At 39.9% G+C, this 19,159-nt stretch overlaps 1 protein-coding gene across 1 annotated transcript in view; it reads right to left on the bottom strand.

Annotated features, from left to right (window-relative positions):
* The window catches only part of LOC126199581 (uncharacterized), a 252,274-nt gene that overhangs the window by 176,446 nt on the left and 56,669 nt on the right, over nt 1-19,159 (bottom strand). The window contains exons 7-8 of the mRNA XM_049936505.1: nt 211-283; nt 10-119 (exon numbers count right to left, since the gene is read on the bottom strand). Coding sequence (XP_049792462.1) covers nt 10-119; nt 211-283 — 183 coding nt within the window. The remainder of the gene's footprint in view (nt 1-9; nt 120-210; nt 284-19,159) is intronic.

The raw sequence follows: 19,159 nt of genomic DNA, 5'->3' as shown, positions 1-19,159 counted from the left end.
CAGGTTTACCTCAAACATGAAGGTGTCCACTTCCTCCTGCAGCTCCTGATCGTTAAGTTTCTGGCCGTTCTCAGAAGCGTCCAACAGCATGTCCAGAAAAGCCACACGTCGCTTCCTACCTGTAAAAGTTTTTTAGTACTATGTGCGAATTTCCTAGCCAGACATGGCACTCTGGTATTGTATCTCATTTATAACTAGAACAGCAAGTACCTATGTCGTCTTCTTGTGGTGCCTGGACCTGGGCTCCATTCGTTTTACGGGCTGACTTCCTTTCGCTTATTACCTGCAACACGAAAGGTGTGTTCAGTTTCTGGTAGCAGTTTCTACACACATTAAAATCTAACACTTTAGAAGCTGACACTTTGTACAGTGCTGTTGTAAGTCTTCAGTGTTTTGAAGTAATGACTTATTAAACCAAAATGGAAGAAATGATCTTAACACATTATTGGCCGGGCTTGTCAGACTGCCTGGTGCAGCTCTTTCTATCTGACGCCGCTTCGACGACTGGTGCGTCGATGAAGATGAGATCAAATGTTTAGCACAACTTAAATAAGCAGTCCCCGAGCGGAAAAAATTTTCCGATCCGGCGGGAAATCTAACTTTGGACATCACGTGTTCGATTGACGCCTCGGAATTTTTCGCACTTGTTAGCTCATATATTTGTCGGTATCGGTTATTATTATATTCTTCTTGAAGTCTAATGATATTTCTCGTGTCTTATTTATTTCGGTCACCAGGTGGAATAGTTTTGTCATGACCGGTTTTCCTAAGGATCTCACTAATTCTGAGGAAATGACGCCTGGTTTCTTTACAAAAGTCCCTATAATTTTCCTATGGGTGGTGTCTGCGTTTGTACTCTAGCCTTCTTCAAATGGTTCAAATGGCTCTGAGCACTATGGGACTTTACATCTTAGGTCATCAGTCCCTTAGAACTTAGAACTACTTAAACCTAACTAACGTAAGGACACCACACACATCCATGCCCGAGCCAGGATTCGAACCTGCGACCGTAGCAGTCTCGCTGGTCCGGACTGTAGCACCTAGAACCGCACGGCCACCACGGCCGGCTCTAGCCTTCTTGCTTAGTTACTTTCTATGTTCTATCAATCTTATTTTTAGAGGTCTGTGTTCCCTGCCGCCTGCTTCATTTAATATATTTTTACATTTTCTCATTTCGCGAATTAAATTCAATATCTCCTGTGTTATCCAACCATTTATAACAGGCCTCCTCTGCTATCTTTTCTGAAGCTCTGCTGACATGATGTTTTATATCTCTGTTGCAATCTTTACCCCTGTTTCAGTTAAACGTGATCACCTCCGTAACCACATGGTTGCAGCGCGCTGAGGAGGCATGGAACTGAGTCCTCTCATCCTCGTGAGCTGAAATGAGGATCTGCTTGAATAAAGAAGCAGTGGCGTCACCCGGATCCATCTGTTGGCAGTAACGATTGGATAGGTTCGAGACATTTTCTAAAACAATAACTTTAATGCTAAATCACCATCAATGTAGACAGTCAAATAACCACATAAATATTAGCCACTCTACGTATGTTACTCTGCACCAATAATTTGTTTTGCAAAGAGTAAATTCACAGAGTGCCAGTGTAGCCTGCTATCACTTCTCCTCTAGTGATGAGCATATAGTACAGTTATATTACCTTTACGATGCTGTGCATTCTCTCGATGTAGGTCTACTCCGTTTACAGTACGTAGACATATACCAACAGTCAGGCTGTCTGACCATGTCAATTAGAATTTGAGCTTTGTTTCCACGCTTGCAGTAAATAATAATGAGCTATAGAAAGTCTGTCTTGCTGCAAGAAGAATACAATTTTTGTTTTATTTAATCTATTAATATATTTCACCATAGTTGTGGCATCTTCAATGATTTTGTATTGTTTTTGAAGTAAAGACATACAAATTTTACGAAGTTTAGGAACATGTTGGCATTAGATTACTTGTTGTTTAGATCACTTGTACCTTTTCGTACATTACGTGCGCGCTGTGGCTGTCAACGGAAATTACCCACAAATCGATATAAGTACAGCAAGTCATCCGCAACACAAGGACGTTACAGCATCGTCTGTATTGAACATCTGCCTAGAGTATAACCTTTATAATACCCATTCCGGTAAAATGGTACTCTGTTTTCTTTAATTTTTGTTCTGTTTAGTCCGTTCTCTTTAATAGATTTGGAAGTAGCCTTTGCAGCTACCGTTAGATATCGCTGGTGTCGTCAGCCGTGACACAGTGACTGAAACCTTGTCTGTACTGTTCCCGAAAAAGTACGTGAACTCATTTCCTTTTGAATTAATAAGTCACAACTGCAAAGCACTAACACGAATTATTTACAGAAGAATGAAAAAAACAAGTAGAATTCGACCTCGGGCAAGTTCTGCTTGGGTTACGGAGAAATGTGGGTACACGCGAGGCAACATTTACTCTACGAATTACCTTAAAAGACAGGGTGAAGAAAGGCAAACCTACGTTAATAGCATTTGTGCATTTAGAAAAAGTTAAACATATTACATACGTTGAAATTTTGAAGTAGCACGGATAAAACATAGTTTGCGAAACGTTTTTTCAACTCATACAGAAACCACACTGCAGTTATAAGTGTCACGACACGAAGGGGAAGCAGTGCTCTAGAAGGGAATGAGACGGGGTTGTAGCCTAGCTCCTTTATTAGTTAACCTGTACAATAAACAAGCAGTGAAGGAAACCCTGCAGAAATTTGGAGAGCGAATTCAAGTTCAAGGAGAAGAAATAAAAACTTTGTGATTTGTTCAAAAATGTTCAAATGTGTGTGAAATCTTATGGGACTTAACTGCTAAGGTCATCAGTCCGTAAGCTTACACACTACTTAACCTAAATTATCCTAAGGACAAACACACACGCCCATGCCCGAGGGAGGACTCGAACCTTCGCCGGGACCAGCCGCACAGTCCATGTGATTTGTTAATGACACTGCAATTCTCTAAGAGACGAGAAGGGGCTTGAAAAAGCTCTTCATCGGAAAGAATATTATCTGGAAAAGAAGTCATAAGATGAACAAAAAAATGAAAATAAGAAAAATGGAAGACAGTCGAAGTAAATCAGGTGATACTGACGGAAGTAGCTTAGGAAATGAGGTACTAAACGTAGTAGATGAGTTTGTCTATTTGGACAGCAAAGTAACTGATGATTGTCAATGAGAGATGATACAAAATGCACGGTAGAAATAGCAAGAAAATTGTTTCTGAAAAACGAAAATCAGTTAATTAGAATATGAATTTAAAATTTAGGAAGTCTTTTGTGAAGGTATTTGTCTGTAGTGTAACGCTGTATGGATGTGGAACATGAACGATAAGCAGTTCAGCCGACAAGAGAATATAAAAAATTGAAAGATGATATCACAGAAGAATGCTGAAGACTGGATGTGTGGTTCGAATGTGGCGTCACTGAATCCATTTTGGGAATACATTTATGGTACAACTTGAGTAAAAGAAAGGTTCAGTTGATAGAATCAGACGTGACGCCTCAAAGAATAATCTTTTTGGCAATTGAGAGAAGTGTGAGGGTAAAAAAAGGAAAGGGAGACCTGGATATGAAAACAGTTATCAGGTTCAGATGGATGTAACTTGCAGTGGTTAGTCATGTGCAGTTAGGCTTGTGCAGGATATACTAGCACGCAGATTTTTATTTTATTTATATATTGCAAGTATAAAGACTTATTATCTGATATTTTAAAACAGGTCATAATTATTCCAGTTTTCGTTTGTAAACTTTTTTGTAGCTTTTTGTTTTGTTTTTATCTGCGACATGTGACAAAGACTAATACTTTTTTTAAAATAACAATCACATGCATTAACATCAGGTATTCATCAATGTACAACACTGGGTGCTTTCTTGGCTAGATTGCCAGCACATTACGCTACATTTACTCTATTATATGACTGCTATGTACATTTTGTCAGTGCATTTTGGCACGTTATGTCTGATTTACAATTGTAGGTGTCTTATTTACTGCTACATGTCCTCCTCCTCCTCCTCCTCTTGTTCCTCTTCAGTGTCACTGTTATCGCCGTCACTGTTGTTGCCGCTCTTCACCCGCCGGAGATCGTTGTTACCCTGCGTATAGGCACGTCTGTTCTGTCGTGTCCGCAGGTGTTCACGTTTCGTTTTTGAAATAGTGTTTGTTAGTACATTTAGTTGTGCCCATTGTTCTTCGTCTTTTGTTGCTGTGTATATATGCTTATCTGTTTCAGTGTAGTCTAAGTGCAGTGTATGTCTATTGTTCACATATTGCCCTCAGAATTAGACAGTCTGTTCCGGGGAGCCTTCCTCCTCGCATGTGCGTATAGGTGTCTGTCTGAGACTCACAGGGTTTAAGTGCGTGGGATAATGTCCGTGTCCAGTTAAGAAATGTACCATACCGCGACTGGGATCGATATGTTTCATTCTTAGCCGCCTCCTTATGTCACAGGGAAAGTCGTGTGGTCTACGTCACTTACAAAGGTGAAGTGTCGTCTGTATCGGTACGCCAATTACTGTGTGCATCTTATCTAGTAAAATCGAATTTGGAGGCGATGGCGACTCCATCTACATTCTTGTTTTAAATGGTTACAGTGATTTATTTTAATGTGTTTTATGATGCCACAGTGACACAAACCACTTAAAGGTCCCATTTTCCTCCCATTTTTATATGCATTTCAGACGACTACTATGGTTGTGTGAATCTCCTATTACGAATGTCATAGCATGCTGCTTCCTTCACACGAGTATGTGGAATATATAATGCTATATGTACTACAGATATTTTTTCTGTGATGTAGCTTGATGATACGCAAGGGAATTAATGAACAAATAGCTAGATAATGAAATAAAGTGTTTTTTTAACAAAACACATCATAAAGAAAAAGATCTCAACAAATTCACTGGTGGACCTGTACACACAAAAGACAAAAATAAAACACATCATAAAGAAAAAGATATCAATAAACTCACCTGTGGACATGTACAAGCAAAAGACTGCTGTAGTGAGTGTGTGTATTATGGTGTGAAGTTTGTGATGTATAATGATTTGACGAAAGGGAGAAACCCTGTGCTGGAATACAGCCTACTGCTCTCGAACACCAGCAAGACAGACTCTGGTAGTGCAACAGACGGATCACCAACAACAGTTTCACTTGCTCTCGCTTCGTAAGAGATGGGGAGCAGTGACCCAGGGTATTTGGGTAGTCTCGTGATCAGGAACTTTACACCACCTCCTCTACTGCCCCTTCTGATCAAATACTGCCAGGGAAAGTTTCTTCCACCACCAGCATTCGATCCACCTTACCTCCGAGTCGAGCACTACTGCATAGATATGCTTTAACAACCTTGGCTGCGAAACCGGGTACCTTGGATTAGATAAAGTGTTAGTTATGTTGTAATGATGGTAACTTACAGCAAAGGCTTGTGTTAGCAGGTTGTAAATACTGCAGGGCAACATATTATGAGGAGACGAATTACACACTCTTTTATAGTTTTGTTACTATTCAGATGTATTTCTGCACACTACATGCTGTCTTCAATGAAATTTTTTTAATTTTCTTTCCAGAAATTGTTGTAGCACGTTTATCTGTTCTGTAGGTTACATGAAATTTTGACTCAAACGTATTTACATCTGCAAAGAAGTGGTTAATGGGTGACGTCTTTCATTACTTTACATGCAGTAGATAGTTAAGACATACGTCACTAAGCTACTAAGTTAAGACTTTATATCTTGTTCACATATGCTATATTTGAAGGTTTTTGGCAGAGAATTATAAGTTTGGAAATTAATAAGGAAGTACATTATACCTCACATGTCGATTTTACCTATGTGTGGTGGTAGCTTTATATCTAGCAAACTTTCTTCAGCTTGTCATATGCGAACAACGGAACGTTTTACATTTTTCTGTTTGTAATTCATTTCTGACTGAGAATCAGCATAGATCGCATTGTTTTGTATATTACTTACGTTTTTTTATGTTGTTGTCTTGCTTTCCTGACTTATATACTTGCTGTGTAGAACACTTATTTCTACTGGTGCCGTTTCTTTCTGTTAAACAGGTATTTGATATAATTCATCAGCAAAGTACAAGGTTTTTACCGCGATTTCAAGTACTGTGATAGCTGTGGGGTGTTCATTTGTTTGTGTTCGGTTTGGCACACAATTACAGAGTATTGTTGAAATTTGAGATGCTTAGCATGTGTATATGTTTGTGTGTATATGTGTGTGTGTGTGTATGTGTGTGTGTGTGTGTGAGAGAGAGAGAGAGAGAGAGAGAGAGAGAGAGAGAGAGAGAGAGAGAAGAGAGAGTTTTGGAAAGGCAGATAGAGAGAGTAGTGTGCAGGATGGGGAGGAGAATTTAATTTGAAGGTTAACCATATGCCTTTCAGTGGGAAGCAATTATTTATATGTCTTCTATTCTGGAAACCAGTGTTTCATTGGACAGTAAGGTACATTCCTTTCGTTCTTTCCTTCCTTGTGCAACTGATTTTTGGATATGATAATTCTTTTCTATTTTTAATATTTATTACAAGCTGTTACTGGTTTTAATACTTTTTAATTTTTAAACAAAATTATGTCTTTGTTCGATGGTGATCTGTGCTATTATGTGAACATCATATTAAAAGAATGATACAGAAAAACTCCAAAGCATCAACTCTGAAATCATAACCTAAAATTTGCCGACATCCCAACAAGACATGTGATAAACTTCAGACTCACAACAGCCTCTCACTTAGCCAAACAGACACATATATTGTTACAGACAATATATAAATACACAGTAAACAGTAGCCTAAGCTATTCAAACGACATAATAGAAAAAATAATAAATGAAAACATACTAACCACAGCAATATTAATTTCCATGTACACACACATTCTAACAGAAGAAACAATCAATGTAATAGAAAGAAATCGCCTACTATAAGGCAACACACCTGTGACAAATATGCAACCAATATCAGCCATACTGAAACTCATCACAGCATTACTACAGATTAAAAAACAAATTTTACTGTCAACAAGAAGGACTACTATGGATTCCCCAATCAGTGAACTCCTAGCTGAAAAATTCATGAATCATATATATAATCAAATCTTTGACAAAACTGTAAAACTGAAGCAGCACAAAATAAAACATTCATTCTGATATTTTTAAATATAATTTGCCTTATAGATGAACCACACACCCATATAAAATAATTTCATGAGATAAATACTATTCTTCCACAAATACAGTTCAACACAGACACAAACAGATGAAAGATTTCTTAGACCTAACAATACACAAGGTAAACAACAAACAGGAGTTAGCATTACATAGGAAGCCTACAAACATCAGTGCAATTTTCCACAACCAATCAACTCACCATGTAGTACTTACTACACACACTATGAAGAAACTTGAATGTGTAGAAGGACTAAACACAATAAATCAAACTGCACAGGTGAATGACTGTGAGGTAAAGACAGTGGATGAAATAAACAAAAAGTACAGAAGTAGGCTACAAGAGACATACACTGACAGATTCAATGCAACACACAACAAATCGCCAGACACAGTGACATGCAACAACAAAGTTACACACAGCGTGGGCAACATATTAAAGAGAAAAGGCTCAGCATAACACACTACAGTAACAACAAAATACAGAACAGACTTCAAAGACAGGCCACTACGACTACTACATGTACTCATTCAGGTATACAGCAGTTATATTGTAATTGCTGTCAGTTTGTATACATAAACCACATTTTTAAGAATATTAGAACCAAATATGCAGTGCATCTCAGAGCACTGAAGAGTAATAGCTCCCTCTCAACTTTTTTGATCACCTAAGAGGACATAATCACCATGCAATGAACATAGAAACTTCTTTAAAAGTTCTTAAAAGTAATAACAGCTCGCACCAAAAATTAACATTATAAGAGAATTACCACATCCAGAAATGAAGAGCCCAAGGTAAGAAAGCACTAAATGAATACACATCATTGTGTAAAACAAAACTATTTACCACACCTCCGCAAACAGTATATGGTTATCCTCTAGATTAAATCCTCCTTTCCATCTTCCATGTGCCACTACATAAATCCCTGTCCCTCTCCCCCCTCCACTCCTCTCTCTCTCTCTCTCTCTCTCTCTCTCTCTCTCTCTCTCACACACACACACACACACACACACACATACACACACACACATAAACACAAGATGAGCATCTCAGACATCAGCAATACTTTGAAATCACCTGCCACACCCCAAACAAAAATAGAATGAAACGAAAGAACTTGATATTGCTATGACAACACGTGCAATGGCGCAATGGCAGCAGAAACCTTGCGTTTTGGCGATAAATTATACCAAATGTGTGTAACACCAAGAAACGACAATATAAAAAGGAATGAGTGCTTTAACACCTCACATACAACGGAACCAAGCCTATCTATATAAGTGCCACGCTAAATAATGCGAACTATAGCGACAACAATAAACAAAAAACTAGTAAACGTTCCGTTGTTTGTTGATGACAAGTTGTAGAATGTTTGTTGATGGAAAACTGCCAGCACATATGACTAATTGCGCTGTATGAAGTACGTGAATATCTGCGTATCAGTTCCAAATTTAGTATAACTTATGGGGGAAATGTAATGGAGTTTGGTCCAAAAAAACGATTTTCCAAAAATATTATTTTCTTGATCAACACAGTTTAATCTGTGTTGCGTGTGATAGCAGCTTTAGAAATGCCATTAAATTGTTAAACTGATTAACTCTGCATTGGCGGCCACTCCCCCCTTTTCCGACATTTGGGAAACTGCTTGCTTCAGTGGAATTTTTGTCAGTATGAAGGCTGCTTTCTTTCGATATCTTTGGCTGACATCTATATCTCTGGCTGACATCTATATCTTTTTCCTGAAAACTTTCTTGCATGTGGTTTGTTTACGTTTTGACAATACTAATACATGTTAGTTGGTGGAAGTTTGAATTCGCAAACCTTTAAGTGGAAGTCAAGATTTATACATAATGTGTGGTGGGAAAACTGTGTTTTGGAAACGGACGTTTAATGGAAATCGGATTATTAACAAAAAAGAGGAAGCAGCTCGAAATGAAGAACATAAGCTCTCAGCTTCAGCATCGAAACTTGGGACAGGAGAACTGTGTACGTACGTAAATAATGTTGATATGGATTACACTGAATTCAGACTTATTGTTTTAGCGCTTCTCTGCCAGGCTATAAAGTTTTCATGTTCATATGTGAGCTGTAAAAACACATAATTCATGATTGTTGTTGAAGAAAGAAAAGTGAGAATAGCTTGTTATTTTAAATTAATTTGTAATTCGTGTGGATATGAGGTAATTTATTGTGTGGTTTCCTGAACATGCATACATCTTGTGCAAGTATAGAAAAAATAAATAAAGAAATGTCTGAAGCTGTATGCGATACTGCCACAATTTCTATGAAGAAAGCAGTGAAGGAACTGGTGGAAATAAACCAAAAATAAATAGATCATGGGGTAGATATTCATGACAGTGAATCTCCTACAAATTTTACTGATCTAGTATGTCTGTAGATGGGACCTGGATGAAAAGGGGTCACACATCTATGTATGGAGTTGCATCTGTTATTGGTATTGACTCAGATAAAGTTTTAGATGTAGAAATTATTTCTAAATACTGCCACCAGTGTGCAACAAGGAAAATGTCCAACAATGAAGACAGTGAGATAACGTGGCAAGAAAAGCATGCAGTAGCATGCTCTGAAAATTATAGTGGCTTAAGTTGGGGCATGGAGGCTGCTGCAGTTGTGAAGATGTTCTCCAGATCTGGGGACCAATATGGTGTTAGATATACTAAGTACCTTGGCGGTGGGGACTTCTCTCCATTCAAAACTGTAACAGATAAAAATCAGTACAATACAGCAATAGAAAAGTTGGAATGTGTTGGCCACATCCAAAAGAGGCTTGGTGGTAGGCTTCGTCGCTTACTCAAAGAGAAGAAAGGTGAAGTACTTGAGGATGGAAAACCACTAGGAGGAAAAGGTAGGCTTACTCTGGAAGAAACGGATTCTCTTCAGTTGTTTTATGGGAGCGCTGTCAGGAAAAACGCACATAATTTAGAGGCAACGAGGCGTGCTGTGTGGACAATTTTTTCCACAAACTATCCACTGACCAAACACCAATGCACAATCTGTGTCCGAAAGACGACTGCTGTAAGTTCAACAACAGAAATGAGACGTATTCACATAAACACTCATTACCAGAACCTTTTATGAATGCAATTAAGCCCACATTCAGGTTTCTTGCAAACCCTTATTTATTGAGGAAGTGTTTTCACGGACAGACACAAAATGCAAATGAAAGCCTTAATAATTTAATTTGGATTAGATGCACAAAAAGTAAATTCTGTGGACCTGAAGTACTCAAAATAGGTATATTTGATGCAGTTTTATGTTACAATAACGGAAATAATGGCAGAATAGAAATGATGAAGAGAGTTGGTAGATATCCTCGTGTGTTTACAACAAAACCATTTTACACCATCGACGAGAGCAGGGTCAAGGAAGCTAACAGATCAGTGTCTTACCTGCAAATACAGGCCAGGCATATCCGAAGAGGAGAGAGGAGAAACCTGGAGGATGAGGAGTATCAGTATGGAGGATTTTAAAACTGAGTTAAGCTTATTACAAGTAGAAGTATGAGAAGAAAATCTTTGAATCTCACTGTCTCTGTTTTACATTTTTTACGTTATTAGAAGCCTTTTCTCAAAAAGTATATGCGCTAATGCTATGAAATTTTCAGTAGCTGTTCGCAACATGTTGCTGTTTCCCTGGAACTAAAAAATACTAGATCCTGCAACTACATTCTGATTTTTAGATGTTTGTGTAGAAAAAAAGTTATTTTGGATGTGCAAAATTAAAAACTCTGTTAATGATACAGTTTGTACCATAAATTAATAACTGTATTCCAGTGGTCTTATAATCTTCTCAGGGCACTACAATAAAATTTTCAGATTAATTGCATGATTAAAATTTGAGTTATGGCTTTTTATATAAAAGACAATAAAAATTAAAAATTCAAATTTATCGCAAAATATTAATCCCACATATTTTGTTATATATTTCCGTTAAACATAGCTCTTTTGCTTTACATATGCAAAATTTTAGACATGAAGTCTTTTCAGGGGAACCACGAAGAGAATTAACAGGCCTTAAACGGGGTGAACGATTGGAGCTACGCGTAAGGCATTTTCATATCGGAAATCATTAGGTGACTCAACATTCTGAGATACTTAGAGTCAAAAGAGCCGAGAGTACTAACTTTCAGGCGTTAGCTCTCACTACAAACATCACACTAGACAACGGTCTTCACTTAAATACCAACAGCAGCAGCGTTTTTTTAGAGCTGTCAGTGCTAACAGACAAGCAACACTGCATGAAATAACAGTAGAAATCAATGAGGGACATACGACGAACGTATCCGTTAGAACAGTGCGGCGAAATATGGTGTCAGTGGGCTATGGTAGAAGCAAGACAGTGCCTCTCCTGGGGTCGCGACCATATCGGTTGGACACTAGACGACTGGAAAACAGTGTCCTGGTCAGATGGGTCGCGATTTCTATTGGTAAAAGCTGATGATGGCGTAGCCTTCACGAAGCCATCGATCCAGCCGCGCGGGATTAGCCGAACGGTCTGAACCGCTGCAGTCATGGACTGTGCGGCTGGTCCCGGCGGGGGTTCGAGTCGTCCCTCGGGCACGGGTGTGTGTGTTTGTCCTTAGGATAATTTTGGTTAAGTAGTGTATAAGCTTAGGGACTGATGACCTTAGCAGTTAAGTCCCACAAAATTTCGCACACATTTTTTGCCATCGATCCAAGTTGTCCACAAAACACTACGCAAGCTGGCAATGGCTCCATAATGGTAGGGTCTGTGTTTACATGGAATGGATGGGGTCCTCTGGCCGAGCTGAACCGATCATTGACTGGAAATGTAATGTTAGACTACTTGGAGACCATTTTCAGCTTTTCATGAACTTCATTATCCCAAAAGAAGGATGGAATTTTTTTGGATGACAATGCATCATATCAATGGGCTACAATTGTTCGCGACTGGTTTGAAGAACGTTCTGGACAATTTAAGCGAATTATTTAGCCACCCAGATCGCCCGACATCATTCCCATCGAAGATTTAGCGGAGATAACCGGGAGATCAGTTCGTGCACAAGATCCACCATCGGTAACACTTTCGCAATTATGGACGTCTATAAAAGCAACGTGACTCAATGTTTCTACAGGGGATTTGCAACGACTTGTTGAGTCCATGCCACGTCGAACTGCTGCGCTTAACTGGGAAAAAGGAGGTCCGACATGATAGTGGGAGGTACCTGTGACTAAATGGCTCTGAACACTATGGGACTTAACATCTGAGGTCATCAGTCCCCTAGAACTTAGAACTGCTTATGCCTAACTAATCTAAGAACATCACACACATCCATGCCCGAGGCAGGATTCGGACCTGCGGCCGTAGCGGTCGCGCGGTTCCAGACTGAAGCGCCTAGAACCGCTCGGCCACAGTGACCGGCTACCTGTGACCTTTGTCACCTCAGTGTATGTATTGTGTGTGTGTAAAGAGAACAGTATTGCATACTAACATATCGGTCACTGTATTGATACATAATAGATTTGTGCCCAACAGTTGAATAAGTAGCGACAACGCTGTATTCTCAGTTATAGTCGGAAACTCGTTTTCTCGCTCTCCTTTCTACACTGGTATAGTACACTTGCACCCGACAACAACATCAAGTGATGAGTTTTCGGTTAAACGGGCAGTGGCGGATACTCACGAGTCGAATCTCCGAGAATACAGAGACGATAAATTTGTAGGTATCATCACTGAACATGCTGGCGAGTTTAAAGCGAATATACAGAGCTTATTTCTGATCTCTAATGGCCAGAGAGGCATTTGAACCTCTGACCTCTACGAGTTCAGTGTCTAATCACGTATCTCCTTGTTCGATTCCAAAGTTCTATGAGCCTATAAAATACGAACGTGGGTAATACGTCTGCCCTGGTGGCGATTTGTCAAATTCTGCTAGAGAAATGTTACCATCAAGAGCATTCTCAAGTAGAAAAGAACTGATGGAACAAAATATTAGACACCCCATTAAAAAGAGGACACTGATCGCTATGGAACGATGTGAACGATGTAGAAATAGTAGCAGGTGGTCGTTTGAACGTCAGACCTGGTGGTCGCTCTATCGAGTCCCAGTCAGACTATGGGCTTTACAGTCACTCTTTAATGTAGCCTTTATCTTCCCATGACATGAGAAGTGGACAGGAACGATATATGGTTCGATAACTCGGGTAGTATAGGGACATACAAGTCGCCGAAATGGCAGCCAGTTGAAAGACTTGCACCTTGCCATAGAGCCATAGGGAATTGTGTTATTGTTTGACCATCCACGGCTGATGCAAGTCGTGGCTGTCAGGTAGTGTGCATGTGCCACCCAGTTGTATTTAATCAGCGCATTAAAATGGTTGCAGATGGAGGCACAACAGAATGGCAGAAAGGAATTTTCATGCTGAAAGGTGCCCATGACCGCATTGAACCATGCAAATTCCATAATTGGAGTTTCTTGCTTATATGGATATTTGCCAATCACGGCAAATGTCTCTGACTGGTTTCTGGGTAACCGAAGGATGTTTTCCTACCAGGGGCAGGGAGGCAGTGTCGAGTAGCAATATATGGACATGCACGCTATATGCATGGAATCCTGTCTTCGCGGCGGAACTGTGTATAGTTCGAGGCCCACAGTTGCTGAAGATGTGTTGACTTCGCTGTGGACTGAACATAGCGTGAAGTAGGCAGCCTGGCTTGGGGAGTGTGTTGTTCTCGTCGAGACGGTGGTTCGAATTCAAACTGTCAGCCACACAACCATTTAGAGAAAGCAAACTTAGCGTGGGAATCTGTCTTTCTTCATGACTGTGGGTTTAATGGTGAGTGCCCATCTCCAGCTCTGGACAGCGATTTTGAATTTGATAAAGAAGTGTTTTGACCCTCAGCATTCCAGTTATCTTTTTAGTTTGTGTGTCTAATTTTCCTGTGGCTGGCCTGATATACTGTGGAGCATGCATGAGCTTGTTTGTTTCTGAACTGGGCTGTATATATCCATCTATAGCGTGTCTGGCGAACATGGGTTAGTGATTAAGTTTACTATTGGCAGTTCAGGCCGTCTTTTACCATACCGCTGAGTGGCGTGACTTACTAGTGTCTGCACAATCTGCGCCTTTTTATATTCTGTAGGAAGCTGCTTGCTCGAGTAACTGCTCCAAAACTTTGTTGGCATTCGTATTTGCTGTGGTCGTAAACACTGCCCGCTCATTGGTGCATATGTTTTCTTATTTTAGTAGTATTAGGATTAATGCAGTTTGTATTTTGTAAGGAGCTAATGGTCATTTCATAATTATTGCTGTACTGAATTCAAGAGAGACCACAGAAGTGGGCCTTGCTGTGTTGTCCTATGTGCCCCCAAGTGGAACTAAGTTCACAGCTAATTAAAGAAAGGGGTAGTGGTGGTTAGAGGCACCTCAACTTTTGGTTTACTCCATTATACACCATGAGTTAGAGGTACGTTATCTCTTGATAAAACACCTGGCCAGCTAATTTCATGCTCGCACTTTAGTGGAATTCGTTTTCTGCTGTACTGCATTTGAGTGGTCTCGCCTTTTGTGTACTGGTGATGTAGAGATGTAGAGTGTTTTAAAATCATTCTCGCTCTCTCAGTGGGCCTCACCTGTACCTAAGGTCAGTAATCTGTGTATGTTTAACATTTCAAGAGGGCTCACAAACATATGATTGACCCTGGGCCAGGAATTTAAATGTGTTACAAAATGTAGCCGGTCGGCCGGCAATGGCATATTTGGATTAACATTATAGACTTTCTTTTTGGGTAGGCCTTCATGTATTCTAGTGAACTGTTCTGTAACAACCTGATTGGGCCTAGGACTCTAAATTAGTTGTTCAAGGTTGTTATTATTATTCTTGTTATCGATTGATCAGAAGCCCTTGATTGAAAATTGGTAAGACTCGTTTTTGTATTTTATTTTAGTAGCTTCCGTACTTTCACAATTGTTATGTTCTTTCAGAATTTTGATAATTGTACCTAACTGCTTTTGGGTTAAATTTTTGCTTAAAGTTCATTGTATCTTCCACCCTAAGTGTTATCTTTTGTTGTTAACATATTGCACTGCTTAAGAAATAATAAACTGTTGTTTATGGAAATACGATTTAATTAGCTCAGTGCTTTGCCAGTCACCAACCACCTCCCTGCCGCTTCATATGTCCCGAATGAAGATGCCCTATTTGTCGGTGTATCAACGTGGAAAGGTGTATCATTCGCAGCTGTACAACATTGGCGGTAAAAAGTTGCTGACCCATGGAGAAAGGGTATGAGTGTCACTCCATATTGATGAAAAAATAGGTTTCAAACCCGACAGACAGTCCTGTTGGCGGTGAATGCAGGTTCATCTCAACCAGCTTCCGAGTGAGCTTTGAGAAGGGGATGGCATGCAATGGACATTTGGAGTGAGTACCTCACAAAAGGCTCGCAGTATGAACTTCCTCAGAGGGCAAATAACAGAGAAGTTGAACAGTAACTGACTGGACGCACGTAGCGCAGTGCAACAAGTCGCAATTTTGTCTCTTTTCAAATGATACAAGGCATCAAGTACACAGACAGCCCAAGTAGGCTTTTATCAGCAAATTTGCGGAATGTGATTCAGACTGGAGGTGGTTCTGTGATGTTTTGGGATGTTTCTTCACACTTCGACTTCGACATCTTTAGTGTCAAATTTGGCAGCCTAAATTTCCCTGCAAGTGCAATGCAGTGGTTTCGCTTGTACCTGACGTCTCGCCAGTAATGTGTCATGTCAGGCAACCAAAAGTCACGATGGAGAGAGATAGTATCAGGAGTCCCACAGCTTTCAGTATTAGGTCCTATACTCTTTTCATTGTACGTCAATTGCGTGTTATCAGTTTTGTCTTATTGGGTGCTGATGACTTCCAGTTTAAGTGAAAAATCAATAAACTTGGAGACAGCTATTGAGCGTTTCAGTACTGATTTGTGCACACTATCAAATGCGCAGTGGATATAGGGTTAAAGGTCAACCTGTTCGAAACCCGAGCCGTTCTGGTTGGTCATTCTAAGCACATTACCCCGAAATGTCAGGAAATGTCAGGAATCCCAAGCATCTTTAATCCTAATGCGCCAAATATCTACCCCACTCCAGCAAAGAGTGTGGGAGCTAAAGTGGGCTGAGCACGTAGCTGCAATACAAGCAGGCATCAGCGTCTCTCCACGCCCTACAAAGAAGAAGCTCTTCCTTTTTGACTTGAAAAAAGAAACTTGTACAAACTTCCATACTTCTGAGTGTTGGTTACAGCGATGTTATCCAGCAAGATCATTCTCAGGAAAAGGCTCACAGCGCCTGGAACTGCTAATGAACTACCGCATTCGCTGTAGTGTGTCGTTCGACTCTGAACAAATTTCACCTTCTCATGCACAGCCATCCTATCTATGTGCAGACAAGCGCAGAGATTCCCGCACACTCTGCCTCCTTAAATGTCTTATCAACATACACTCGTCTATTTTAATGCTCTTGTCTGAACTACGAGAGTCGTTTTTTTCAACCTCCTATCGTTTAGTATAGAAACTACGCGAGCGGCAGAAAGTGGACGTGCGAAATAGGCTACTTGCGCTACTCTCGCTCTACACACTCCGCCATTGCCCACCTCAAGGTATCAGTTTGCGTTCCACTACAGCCACGTAAACATGGCTGCCGTCATTGTTGCTCCAGCCACGTGTTAATTACGAAGAGTAATTCAGCTTCTGCAAGCAGAAGGGAATAGAGCAGCAGAAATTCACCATAGAATAAGCCGAGTGTACGGTAATAACTACATGCCTGATGGTGTTGTGCGTGAATGATGCCTAAGTTTAAGATGGCAGAAATGACGTGCATGATGAAGGGGGCCAAGGACGGAAGTCTGTCGTTACAGCCTACTTGTTGAACGAGTTGACAGAATGGTTAGAGAAAATCGTAAGTTCACCGTAACTGCTTTGTCTATGGAAATTCCGGAAGTTTCAGGTTCTGTCGTAGGCTACACTCTATCGTTACTGAAAATTATTTAGGCTACAAAAAACTTTGTGTTTGTTGGGTTCCAAGAATGTTTACGGACGCCCACAGAAGTCACGAAATGGGGTCAGTTTTGAATTTCCGTGGCCGTTATCAAGATGAAGGAGAGAACTTTTTGAAATCAGTTGTTACTGGAGATGAAACTTGTATCCAATACGACACACCGGAAACAAAACGACAATCACAACAATGGATGCATCCAAATTCACCAAATAAACCAAAAAAAATTCAAAAAACATTCAACAACAGAAAGGTTATGGGTACCGTGTTTTAGGACCAAAAGGAGTGTTGCTTGTAGAGTTTACGCAGCCTGGAACCACTGTCAATGCAGCTGTTTATTGTGAAACTTTACGACGTTTGTGGAGAGCCATTCAGAACAAACGAAGAGGAATGCTGACTTCAGGAATTGTGTTGATCCGTGACAATGCTCGTCCACACACTGCTGGCACAACCCAACGGCTCCTTGAACAATTTCAATGCGACATTTTCGATCATTCGCCGTACAGTCCTGCCCTGGCACCCAGCGACTTTCACCTTTTCCCTCACCTGAAGACGTGGCTAGGAGGACAACACTTTCAAACCAACGAAGATCTGCAAAACAACGTCAATGCTCATTTGACATCATTGGAGGCAACATTGTTTGAAGAGGGTATTGCAAAGCTTGTCCACAGATACGATAAATGTCTTAACCTTTTCGGTGATTATGTTGAAAATTAACCATAAGTGTACAAAACTTTTGGTAATAAAATAACTGATTTCTAAGAAACCTGTCTTTTACTCATAGCCTATCGGAGGCTGAAAAAAAAACGGCCCTCGTACATAGCGGAAACACTCCCCAGAGCAAAATCCTTTCTGTGTCCCTCCAAAACTAAGCTAAGTCCTTTTCAGCAGCAAACACCGGCTTCTCGAATAACTTCCCTCTTTATATAAGAGAACTGAATAATATCTCCAGTTTGAATAAACAGTTAATGAGGTATCTGACTAAAGCAACAATTATGTCTAGCTTTGTCCATGGACGCACTTGTTAGCCATTACATCCCTCTTTCCAACCAGATCGTCGTCTTTTCCCAATGCTCTGAGCTGGAGCGGTATACCTACATTTATATCCTTCACTATTTCCTATGATAGAAAATATCGTATTTGTATTCTCACGAGTGCATTTTGTATCTGCAGCTATCACTATAATAATAATAATAATTATTATTATTATCATCAGCGGTAGCAGCTGCAGCAACAGCAGTAGTATTAGTACTGCTAATATTAACTTTATTATTTCTTAATCAATGATGTTCATTCACTTTGTCTCTACATACATTCAAAAATTTTTGAATCCTGTTAATATTATTTTATTGCTATTTATCAAATGAAAATTATTTTTTTACGTAACTGTGATGTAAAAATTACTGTATGTGTGCAGCCCTGGTCCGATGTAAGAGAAGGTCTGATCAAGTTAAATAAATTAAATGAAAATAACTGGGGCCCACTCAGTAGTTAACCAGGCAATTTTTTTAAAAAAATTCTCCGAGACCATGTACTGTTCTTTTGTTCTATATGTTAATGTTGAATATGGACACGCCTGTCTTCCAGGAAGACAATAGCCGTGTTCCTCAGGCTGTACGCATACGTTCGGGGGAAATCTTGCGATCTCAGCTGCATGGAAAATATCTGCGACTATATGGAACGGCTGGTGAAACGTACCAATTTAGCAGATTTGCACGATCTAATCATCAGTGAGTTAATATATCTGGAAGTGGCGTATCCGAATAACTATGTGGCTCACCCACTTTTTAAAATAACCCTTTAAATGTTATTTAATTGTTAGCCATATTTAACGCATAGTATGACGCCCAGATGGTACTTTATTAATCACTTATTCACTAACGTTACATACTGTTACGTTACAGCATTACTTTTAAAAATAAGGTTAGTTCATAATATGTCTAGTACTAGAGGCAAAGAGA

The sequence above is a fragment of the Schistocerca nitens genome, chromosome 8, assembly GCF_023898315.1.
Source record: "Schistocerca nitens isolate TAMUIC-IGC-003100 chromosome 8, iqSchNite1.1, whole genome shotgun sequence".
Taxonomy (NCBI): domain Eukaryota; kingdom Metazoa; phylum Arthropoda; class Insecta; order Orthoptera; family Acrididae; genus Schistocerca; species Schistocerca nitens.
This window is presented reverse-complemented; position numbering and strand designations above follow the sequence as displayed.